At 37.2% G+C, this 12,036-nt stretch overlaps 1 protein-coding gene across 2 annotated transcripts in view; it reads right to left on the reverse strand.

The window, feature by feature from the left end:
* Window positions 1-4,077: 4,077 nt before the first annotated feature.
* The window catches only part of RAD21 (RAD21 cohesin complex component), a 29,961-nt gene continuing 22,002 nt past the window's right edge, over window positions 4,078-12,036 (reverse strand). For both annotated transcript variants that reach the window (XM_060611187.3, XM_060611186.3), the window contains 5 exons: window positions 11,626-11,785; window positions 11,034-11,182; window positions 8,172-8,321; window positions 6,807-6,890; window positions 4,078-5,805 (listed from right to left, as the gene is read on the reverse strand). In XM_060611187.3, coding sequence (XP_060467170.1) covers window positions 5,614-5,805; window positions 6,807-6,890; window positions 8,172-8,321; window positions 11,034-11,182; window positions 11,626-11,785 — 735 coding nt within the window. In that variant the 3' untranslated portion in view covers window positions 4,078-5,613. The remainder of the gene's footprint in view (window positions 5,806-6,806; window positions 6,891-8,171; window positions 8,322-11,033; window positions 11,183-11,625; window positions 11,786-12,036) is intronic.

Here is a 12,036-nt window from a genome sequence, read left to right on the forward strand (position 1 = left end):
AAAATCGGTCCAGTTTGAATTTATTTCATATAGCTGTCCAGTTTTCCCATCACCATTTATTGAAGAGACCATCTTTTTCCCATTGTATATTCTTGCCTCTTTTGCCATAGACAAATTGATCATAAAATGGTGGGTTTATTTCTGGGCTTGCTATTCTGTTCTGTAGATATATGTGTCTATATATTTGTGCCAGTACCATACTATCTTGATTACTATAGCTTTGTTATATATCTCAGAATCTGGAATTATGATATCTCTAGTTTTGTTCTTCTTTCTCAAGATTGCTTTGGCTATTTAGGTGTTTCATGCTTCCATATAACTTTGAAGATTGTTTTAGTTCTGTGAAAAATACTGTTGGTATTTTGATAGGGATTGCATTGAATCTGTAGATTGCTTGGGTAATATAGACATTGTAATGATATTATTTTTCTAATCCATTGTAACAGTATTCTTCCAATCCATTATCACAGAGTATCTTCCCATTTGTGTCATTCTCAATTTCTCTCATCAGTGTTCTACAGTTTTCAGAATATAGGTCTTTCTCCTCCATAATTGAATCTATTCCTGTGTGTTTCATTTTTCTTGATGCAACTGTAAATGGGATTGTTTTCTTAATTTCTCTTTCTGTTACATCAATATTAGTGTATAGAAATGCAACAGATTTCTCTATATTGTTTCCTGCAGCTTTACTGAAGTCATTTGTCCATCCTAATAATTTCTGGTGGATACTGTGGGATTTAGTAAGTCCTATCTCCGAAATAGATCAAGAACATTATGCCCTGAGTGTGTACTTAAGGGTGTGGTAAAGCAAAAGAAAGGAATCAGGGTGGGAGGAGCTGTACTTGAGAATATTTTTGGTCAAAAGGTCCTCATGGTAGATTTGTCCAACATGGCATTAGTCTGGATCACATATAAATTTGTTGAGACTTGTTTTGTGGCTTAACATGATCTATCCAGGAGAATGTTCCATACGCAACAGAAAAAAATGTATATTCTGTTTTGGGATGGAATATTCTATATATATGTTAGGTCCGTCTCGTCTAATGTGTCACTCAAAGACAGTTTCCTTATTTTCTGACTGAAAAATCTGTCCATGGACATGTGGAGTATCAAAGTCCCCTACTCGTGTTATTACTGGTAATTTCTCTGTATGTCTGTTAACATTTGCTTTATGTATTTAGGTGTTCCAATGCTGGGTGGATATTTTTTGTTATATCCTCTTATTGGATTGGCTCCTTTATCATTATGTAATGGCTTTAGTCTCTTGTTACAATCTTTGTCTTAATGTGTATTTTGCCTGATATAAGTATTGCTGACCTGCTACCCCCCCCCCTTTTTTTTTTTTTGCTTTCACCTGTATGAAATATCTTTTCATACCTTCACATTCAGTCTGTATGTCTTTGGGTCTGAAGTGGGTCTTTCTGTAGGTAGCACATAGATGGGTCCTGTGTTTTTAAGCCATTCCACTCTGTGTCTTTAGAATGGAGCACTTAGACCACTTACATTTAAAGTAATCATTATTAGGTATGTACTTATTGGCATTTTGTTAAATGTTTTCAGGTTGTTTTTGTAGTTGTCTCTTCTCTTGCCTTTTTTTAAAAATGACTTTCTGTAGCGTTATGTTTGGCTTTATTTTTTTGTGCATCTGTTATTGGTTTTGGGTTTGTGGTTACCATGAGTTTCATAAATAACATCTTAAGTACGTAGCAATCTCTATTAAGTTATTGTCATTTTGCTTCAAACATATTCTAAAATAATTTTTTGCTCACTTCTCCACATTTTTATGTGTATGTCATGTTTTTATATCTTTTTTATTCATATTTTGATTATGTCTAATTATGGATTTTCCTCTTAGAGAAGTCCCTTTAACATTTGTTATAAGGCCAATTTAGTGGTGATGTGCTTTTAACTTTTATTTACCTGGGAAAGTCTTTGTCTTTCAATTCTGAATCTTGCTAGGTCAAACATTCTTGGTTGTAGGTTTTTTCCTCCCAGCACTTTGAATATATCATTCCACTCCCTTTTGGCATGAAAATTTTCTGCTGAAAATTTAGCTGTTTTATGGGGTTTCTCTTGCATATAATCTTTTGCTTCTCTCTTACTGTTTAAAGAATTCTCTTTATCTTTAACCATTGACATTTTAATTATTACGTGTTGTGGTGTGGATCTCCTTGGGTTCATCTTGTTTGGAACTCTCTGCTTCCTGAACCAGATACCTGTTTCCTAGGTTAGTGAAATTTTCAGCTGTATATTTAAGTTAGTTTTCCTCCTTTTTCTCTCTCTTCTCCTTCTGGGATTTCTATAATGTGAATGTTCTGTTGATGTTGTCCAAGAAATCACTTAACATATCTTTATTTTTAAAAACTCTTTATGCTGTTCAGCTTGGGTGCTGACTTCCATTACCCCGTTTTCTAGATTGCTAATCTGTTCTTCTGCATCTGCTAATCTGTTGATTCCCTCTAGTGTACTTTTAACTGTTATTGTATTCAAATCTAGTTGGCTCTTTTTTCATATTTTCTACCTCTTTGTTGCAACTCTGAGTTCTTCCACTCTTTTCTCCAGTCCAGAAAGCATTTTTATGATTACTTAACTCTTTATCAGGCATATTGCTTATCTGTTTCATTTAGTTCTTGGGACTACTCTAGGTTAGGGGCCTGGGGCTCATTGAAGTGGTAAGCTGGCTGGGGCACCCAGGCCTTCCCTTCTGACCAAAGTGTAGGGGGGAACGTAAACCATGGTGCTTTGAGAATCTCTCTGACTTGGGAGAGTTCCAGCAGCTTCCTTGCTGTTCAGTGGAGTTCTGGGGCTGCATCTTTTATTTTCTGGTGTTTCAAACTTTATTTTTTCTGTGCCCCAGGATATCCAGGAGAGGTGTGCGGGCATTTCCTTATAAGAAATGTCCCAGGGTCCATTGAGGGAACTGGCTGGCTATGGTGCAGGGACTGTGCCCCTAATCAAGGTAGAGTGGGAATGTAAACCCCTCATACCTAGAGAGAGTTCCAGCAGTTCTCCCACCATTTGGCAGGGTTCTAGGGCTGGATCTTTTATGTACTGGTTGCTCTTTTCCACCATGGCTCCTTTTCTGTGCCCCAGGGCAGATGAATCTGCAGTCAGTCCCTCAGTACTATCCCTCCCATCACCATTCATAGCATCTGATTCCCTTGTTGTCCTGTCTGCTTCTTGCTTCTGTATGTGGTCTCTCTTGTGAAGGTGTCGTCCAACCCTCTTCAGAAACAATGGTCCTATAAATAGGCATAGATTTGGTGTGTTCCTGGAGGAGGTGAGTTGATCTTTCTACGATGCCATCTTGGACCCTAAATCTAAGTTATTTTCCATCTTTTAAATGTTGGCCAAAAGATTTTTTCTGGGACGTTTTCTGGACCATCCCCAGATATTTTGGCATGCTGTATTCTAGACTCCATCACTTTCACATTAGGTTATAATTTTCCCCTAGTCTGTTTTACCATAGGTGGTGAGCCTCAAATTGAAGAAGGTTTGGGTTTGAGTACAATAGGTGCTTAGTAAACACTGGTTTTCCTATTACAAACAGCAGTAAACTATTTAATGCTTAAGATTTAGCAAGGCTTAAACCATCTTAGTTTCTTAAAGCTCACAGTTGGGAACAGGGTAAGGCTGAATGTGCACAGGTAGGGACATGTCAAATTACTGAATGCCCAGGCTTTCAGTAGCCTTCTCATATGGGCTCAGGAAACCTCCAGTTCATCGGCTTTGTTTAGGGCTGCAAGGGCATATACCAATAGGCACGTCATAATTTGCAGGTACTTAGCAGTTACAGGGATATAGCTGTGCCCCAAAGATTCCTCAGCACTAGCCATTGGTTACTTTCATTTTAATTTCATTACATGCTAATATATATCATCACTGTATATCTACCCAAGTTTCAGATCATATGGCCCTTCTGTTGACAAAGACACTATTCTTTCATTTTTTTTAACCCAAGACTTCTTGAAAAATTCACTATCTGTATGAGCAATTATTCTAGAGAAGGCAAACAAAAGATGAGGCATAATTAACATTTTTCCTGGGGAACACCATCAACAAAACAATACTCCAAAATTTACAGCTTATAACACAACTTTTATTAGAAAAGTTATACATAACATAGCATCAACTATTTTCAAGAACAATATTAAACCCGATAAGCAACAAAACCAGACTAACAAAATGTGTTAACAAGAAACTAATGACCTTTCTATAATCAAACATTCAATTATCTACAATGACTTTTTACAAAGGGAGAAAAATCCATGGTTTACAGGCACATATTGAAAATAAAGCTGCAATAGCAATTTTATACAATTACCATTCTCAAGAAACTGAATCATCAAAACAGTAATTACGAGTTCACTAATTTAAAACATTTCACATAATTTAAAATTATTGGGTATACACTGAAGTCTGAGTTTGAAAAGTGATTTTTTTCCACAAAAGTGCCAACATTTAAGCTAGAACTTTCAGTGTAATTTTGCCCTAAAAAGTTAAGACATATTTTGAGAATCATAATAGTCACATAATTTCTGGTGCTATCTGGTCTGTTAATAATAAAGCCTTTATTTGGATGTTTTTCTTAAATTACAGGAAACCGGATATAGGATTTCTGTTGCAAAGCCATTAAAAATAAAGTTCCAAACATAGGAGTGTGCAGCATTGGGAAAAGATCAGTACTAAAACTTGTAATAAATATCAGAGAAGCCATTAGTTATTAACAGCATTGTCTGCTTAAGGGCTAAGTCAACCAGGTGTACAATTTCCCATCAGTCTGTCCTTTCAGTTGGCATAGCAATTTCTATTTTCATGATCTGAATACTCAAATATATCCAAACATCTTTTTAAAACTTTGATTTATAGCTTCTGGAAAGTTATAAAATGTTTTTATATTTATTCTACTCTAAAAAGTCTACTTTGGCTCATTTTAGAGCCTCACTAAAACAACAGATTTCAGGATAGTCAGGTTCATTAAAAAGTTTCAAATGGAATGACTTACAAAATAGAACACTTTAAACCAAGTTCTATCATTTTGTAGCTGAAAGGTTTTACTTATATATAGCACAATTTCACATGCCCTCTTGGTCATTATGGAATTACACTTTAAAATGTATCTCAAGAGGACAATTTGTTTTGGGCACCATCCCTAAAAATAGGTGTTAAGATTGCCAGTGTTACTAGTGGGAAAAGACAACTTCTTTCTGTCAAAGACTCACACCATAGTTCTTAATTAACTGTCCAGCGTTTTTTTCCTGACATGTTTTCCTTTCCACTGCAATAATGGAGAACTAAGATAAAAATCCCGACTTTCAACTGCTACTCATCATCACATGCGCCAATATTGCACACAACTGTTCTGAACTGTTAAAATGATCTTCTGGGTCCTCGGGTGTGCTTGTTTCTCCATCAGAACACAAACACATCCATATAAGCAGTTTCCCTTAAAGATGAAACTGATAAATTTAAAATACTGGAAAATGAAGAAAAAGGCAGAGACTTTGTACAGACAAAAATCTAAATTTTCTCAAAGGGTTTTGTGTGCCCTACACATGGGGGCAATTTGTATACACTAGTGAAATGAACACTAGCTATAATGCTTCTAGCTGCTCAAATAATGTGGAACCTTGGTCCAGGTGTTGCAATGATGTCACTGTATGGTTCTTCCTGTGTCAGCTCGATAGCTTGTTGCTTTTTAAGAACCAAAAAACTGTAGAATTTTGCTGCAGCTTGCTTTCTGTTTGTGTTTCGACATAACTCAAGCAAACTGATAGATTCAGCTCCAGTTTTAGCAAGAGCTCGCTGAAATAAAACAAAGGAAGAATTAAAGTAATCTCACAGGAAAGTGCTTTTTTTTTTTTTTTAATGTTTGAGAGCCAGAGCATGAGCATGGGAGGGGCAGGGAGACACAGAATTGGAAGCAGGCTCCAGGCCCTGAGCTGTCAGCACAGCCTGATGTGGGGCTCGGAACTTAGGAGCTGTGAGATCATGACTTGAGCTGAAGTTGGACACTGAACCGACAGCCCCAGTAAAGTGCTAATATTAAAAAGATGCTAATTTTGGATACTAGGAAGAGTATACTATGTATTCTGGTGGGAGTGGAATTTTTTCAATAGTGAGTGAAGGTAAAGGGGAAAAGCAAATGTGATACGATAGTAAAACTGAGCACTAACTCTTCCTAAGATTTCAACTTATTTTTTTAATGTCTTTGAGAGAGACAGAATGAGTGGGGGAGGGGCAGAGGGAGACACAGAATCCGAAGCAGGCTCTGAGCCAAAGTCAGGTGTTTGAGCCACCCAGGCGCCCCTCAGCTTATTTTTAAAAATCTCTCGATCCTTTGACTCTATTTTGGGAAACCTTAAGCAACATGCCTGGTATTTCATAGATGCTCAAATAATGATCCAACAAATACATTCAATGATCCCTAAAAAGTAGCAGACACACAGAGGAATTCCATAAGCCACCACCACAGTTTACCTTCGCAGCATAACCACTGCAAATTGTTCACCTGGATGCTTTCCAGGCTTACTCTTTCTTTTTTAAGGCCTTATTTGTTTGGAGGGGGAGAGGCAGCGTGGAGCATGACACAGGCAAACTGTGTGATTATGACCTGAGCAGATATCAAGAGCTGGACACTTAATGGACTGAGGCAGCCCAGGCTTACTCTTGGCATATGTATTGGAATACGTAGTGCTGGAAAAAGTGTCACAAACGTAGACTTTCTGGTTATAGCATGTTGCTTTTTGAGGGAGCAATGTCAAGTTTTCACTCAAGTCTTTCTAAGTCTGGACTGGCACACGTACCTGAAGACCATGAAGCATCTGCTGAGTCCTTTTATTCCATCTTCTTTCTTCTTGATCCTGATCACCTCCAGAAGCATCTTCATCCTGAATGAAAATGACCCCACCCGACACATAAAAAAGCTGACAAAAGTGTTCTGCAAAATGTTATCCTTAAAGGTCTAATTTAAATTGTGTATTGAGTAACAGAAAGTATCTGTGTCTAGTATGAACTTGCCTAACTTACAGAAGAAAGTCTTCTGTAAGCAAACACTGAACTGAATATATAGCTCATCTTCTTGCGGACTAGTACCAAAGAGCATACAGATTAGCAGATGAGGAAGTACTACTGGTCTGGATAGTGTTTTAAAAGAAATGGGCTAATACTTGATTTTACTTGAGCTGCCTGGCTCCCAGTCACCTGCAGACCTGTCTTCTGTGAAGCTGGCATGGGGCAACTGCTGAGACCTGCTATGCCGGAACTACATACCCCATTTCCAAGAACCGGGAGTTTACAGCTTCATACATAATAAAATGCACAAGAATTTTAAATACTGACTCAACACTGAGTCCGAGATAATGTGGCATACATTAGTGCATAGAAGAGTAGCAGCTCTGGGGCTAAATCCTGACTGTAAAAAAAGGTGGTACTCAAGCACTAAATGGTTATAAAATCTATGGTTGGCATGATGATGATAAATTATAAATACAGATACTCATGAAAATATATACCCAATCCATAACCTTTAGTCTTTAGAAGAAATTTAAACTTCCTGGAAGATATTTTATTAACATTTTTATTGTAAATTTAAAATAGCTGACAGCATCAAAATAATAAATCCTAAGTTACCTAGAACAGCCTCAAAGGTCCAGAAAGACCCCAAACAGCCAAGAAAAGCCATTCTCAAAGCACCTCTTCTTTTAAAAAAATAAAGCCATTCAAATCTTTCTTTTAGCCAAGTCACATCTCACCCCAATCTAATGAAAACAAAACTCATGGAAAATGGTTATGTGCTTTCCAGGCCACAGAGAGCGAGGTCATACCAGAGGCAGACACTAATAGTAAGAATTGGCCACAAGATAATAAAAGCAGGTACAAACCACCTAGACTTTAAGAAATCCGTGAGAGGGCAGTCGTGTGTCCTTCAAAAGCCCACAAGGGAGCCAATGAGGTATAGCAGAGCATAAAACTTGATGTTCTTAATGATGATCCAGATCATTAAGAATTTGGTTAAATTTTGTTTATGTGTGAACATTTTTCATCACTGTGATGCTCAACATCAATTACCTTAGCTCTAATATGAGAAGTAAAAGAGAGCTGTTTTAAGATTTTTGCTAAATCTGGGATGGGAATTTATTCATCAGATCTCTTTTCCAGTATTTCCTTACCTCCTCCTCCTCATCGTCTTCCTTCTCCTTCTCTTTCTCCTTCTCTTTCTCCGGTAGAAGTTCTAACTCTGGAATTAACTGACAGATATTTGGAGGCTCTTCTGGGGGCAGCTCTACAGGGGGGATTTCCACCTGCTCTACCTGCTGGGGCTGAAACAGTAGAAAGAAATACTGGGTCATATTGCCATACTTCCTTAAAACCAAAACTTGATCTGTTCTTCTTAAAGAGCTTTAACATTAGGGTACAGAAAAAATTAACCCATTATAACAAAAGTGTTGTGTTCTTATACTTACTTTTTAGGCATCAAATACCTATAAAGTCCATGTAAGAAAGTTGTAAATCACAAGAAAAACTAGGGAACAGAAAACCCCCCGAACTTTGTCTAGTAGCATTTTAGGAAAAACCATACAAAACAGACCCACCCACTAACTCTATGGCAACGCAGAAAGGCTTTAACGTTAAATAGCCTGTACTATCAACCATTACTACATACAACTGTCTTAAGATTATTACAACTAATAATGGGCTTGCCTTGGAGCTCTTACTGGCAGCAAATTACAGGAATGAGGAGACTATCTTTCTGAGTCCATCTCTTGAATATCCTTCCTCTCACAGGCTTAATGTAAACAGTGAAGAACATTACAAAACAAGTTCCTCCAGGATAGTAGTACTAGAGTAACTCTCTTGATACCTGTTTCCACCCTCATTCCTGAGCTCATACAGGAAGATGCTCTCCTTGACAACTCTACCATCAGAGGGCACAGGAAACTAGTTCTTAAAATTGGCAGAGGAATCTTCTGCCAAAACCTCCTGATGGAGGCTGAACCAAGAGCCTAAGGTTGTAAAAAATCATCCTTTTGCCCAGATTCATTTATTCTATAAACTTAGGATTAGGGAGCCTCACGCTACACCTTACTCCCTTTATACTTTAGTTTTCCTATCCTACATGAACTTGAGGGTAGCCAGATGTTACTTCATGACCAGTACATTCTGATTTAATAAGATAGCCTAAAATGGTCTCATACTACAGGAACCTGGAACAGAATAGAGAGCCCAAGAATCAACCCGTGTATATATAGCCTACAATGCGGAAATCTTATTTCAATAATGGTTCTGGAAAAATTGGACCCCTATCTTATACCACACACACAAATCAACTCAAAATGTATTAAAGACTTGAATGTAAAATCTGAAACCACAAAACTACTAGGAGAAAACACAGGATGGGTAAGCTCCTCAAAATAGGTCTTGGCAAAGCATAAGAGACTGTTAAAAACTGAGAACAAACTGAGGGTTGATGGGGGGTGGGAGGGAGGGGAGGGTGGGGAATGGGTATTGAGGAGGGCACCTTTTGGGATGAGCACTGGGTGTTGTATGGAAACCAATTTGACAATAAATTTCATATACTGAAGAAAAAAAAATAGGTCTTGGCAATAAAGAACAAATAGACCTACATCAAACTAAAAAGCTCTGCAAAGGATGCTATGGATAAAAGGAAAAGGCAGTCTATAGAATGGAAAAAAATCTTTGCAGATCATTTATCTGATAAGGGGTTAATATCCCTAATAAAGAATTCACACAATTCAAGAGCAAAAATAAAACCAGTTTGATTCAAAAATGGACACAGGAGGTGAATAAACATTTTCCAAAGACCCTAGAGATGGTCAAAAGGTCCATGAAATGGTGCTCAACATCTTTGAAGCAAGGAAATGCAAATCAAAACCACAATGAAGGATCCCCTCACACTGTTAGAATGACTAGCATCAAAAGAGAAACGCTTGTGCACTGTTGGTGCAGCCACTATGGAAAACTGTATGAAGGTTCCTTAAAAGATTAGAACAGCACTTCCACTTCTGGGTATTTATCCAACAGAAATGAAATCACCACCTTCAACAGTTATCTGCACCCTCATGTTCACTGCAGCATTATTTATAACAGCCAAGATATGAAAACGTGTCCATTAATGGATAAAGAAGATATGATACATATACTATGGAATATTTACCACGAGAAAGAAAATCCTGCCTTTTGTAACAACATGGATGAACTATAAAGGCATTATGCTACTTGAAGTAAGTCAGAGAAAGACAGATACTGTATGCTCTCACAGGTAGAATAAAAAAAGGTTAATTCATAAAAGAGTACAACAGTAGTTACTAGAGGTTAAGAAGATGGTCCAACAGTATAAACTTACAGTTGTAAGTTCTGGAGATCTAATACACAGTATGGTGATCTTACAAGTTCTCAGGACAAGAAAAAAAAATCACGTAAGACAATATATATATGTATGTGTGTTGGGAAAGGATTCCATAGTATCAAATCATTATGTTGTATACTGTAAAGTAATACGTATGTCATTTGTATCTGTCAAACTGGAAAAAACTGTTCAATCTTGCTTACAAGGAGAAGAAAACCTATTAAAAAACTGGTCAGACACCTGGAACTAGGTGTTAATTACAAAAGTGACAACCTGTGTTCACTTTACTCATGACATATTTGATACTTAAAGAATTTAACAGGTTCTATATAATGATTTTCATCTTTAATCTAGAATTGTCAGATTCACCTGGACTATTGTCTGAGAAAGAAAAATAATAAACTGGACCCAAGTTCAGAATCAAGATTTCACATTAACCAAGGATGGTCATGTTAGGCCCCTCTGAAACAAAACTATCCAAGAAGAGTCAGAAAGGCTCAAACTCCCAGATATCTTCTCCCACTTAGGACACACTGTGTTCACATCTTCGGTTGCCATTCTTTCTCTCTAGACCCATTCCCTGCCATTAATACTTCATAAGAGCTCCTTAGATAACCTTATTACTAGGGATCTAAAATTCTTAATGACTGATATGCTTACTTACAGGGATCACAGGCTCTGGGTCAATTTGTCCTGCTTTTCGCTTCACTCCCTGGGGAGGTGGTGGGGGCATGGCTGAGTCATCCAAGTTTGTCCTGCTGGTCTCCATCACGGACTCCTGGAGGCGGCTTGGTTCTTCCAAAATGGGCTCATCTGCAATTGGTCATATGAAGAGGAGATGTGGATCATACACTCTTTAATAATATTTTAGAGAATTTACTTTTTAATATTAATATATTAAGAGTACTTTTTCTCTAATGAAGAAGGCCAAATAAATTTTTACCACCTCTCCCCCCCCCCCCCCCCAATATTACTCAAGTTGTCAATACATTTAAAGGTGGAAAAGGGCCTTAAAAGGACAAGTTTCACCACCTCCAACCCAATGCAGGATAATCCTTTTAGCAGAAGATTACTCAGCCAGTCCTACTTTAAACCTTTCCAAAACCAGAAAGCTTATATTTAACAAAGAAATCAAACGCTATAGTAAGGAACGGATTTCCAGGTCCAAAAATTTGAGTATACCCCTTTGCGTATAATATATACTCAAATTATAATTTGAGTATAAGTCATCAAGGAACTATTCTAACAGAACATACCGATAACATCACGCTGCTGGTGCTGCTGCTGCTGGTCCTCTCTGGGAACCTCTGGATTTTCAAATTCTTTGAGGAATTCATCCAAATTATCAGCCTCTCCTCCTTTCCTCCTTTTTCTAAGATCTTCTGGTACTAGTGGTGTAAGACAGCGTGTAAAGAGCTAGGGAAAAAAAAAAATCTCAATTATAAAATAAAAATCATATTAAAATCCACCACTGACATTTCTATTTTCCATTAAGTACATTTTAATATAGTTGTATGATTTCTACTTCATGTTAAATCCACACTTCATTCCGTCTTAATTTTTAAATACAGGTTAACAAATTATAAGTACAGCAATTTCAGAAAAATCAATAAAGAAAAATTATCCACTATCCTGTAACCTGGAGAGAACACTAAAATTTTAAATTT

This window comes from Panthera onca, chromosome F2 (assembly GCF_046562875.1).
Source record: "Panthera onca isolate mPanOnc1 chromosome F2, mPanOnc1 haplotype 2, whole genome shotgun sequence".
Lineage (NCBI taxonomy): Eukaryota > Metazoa > Chordata > Mammalia > Carnivora > Felidae > Panthera > Panthera onca.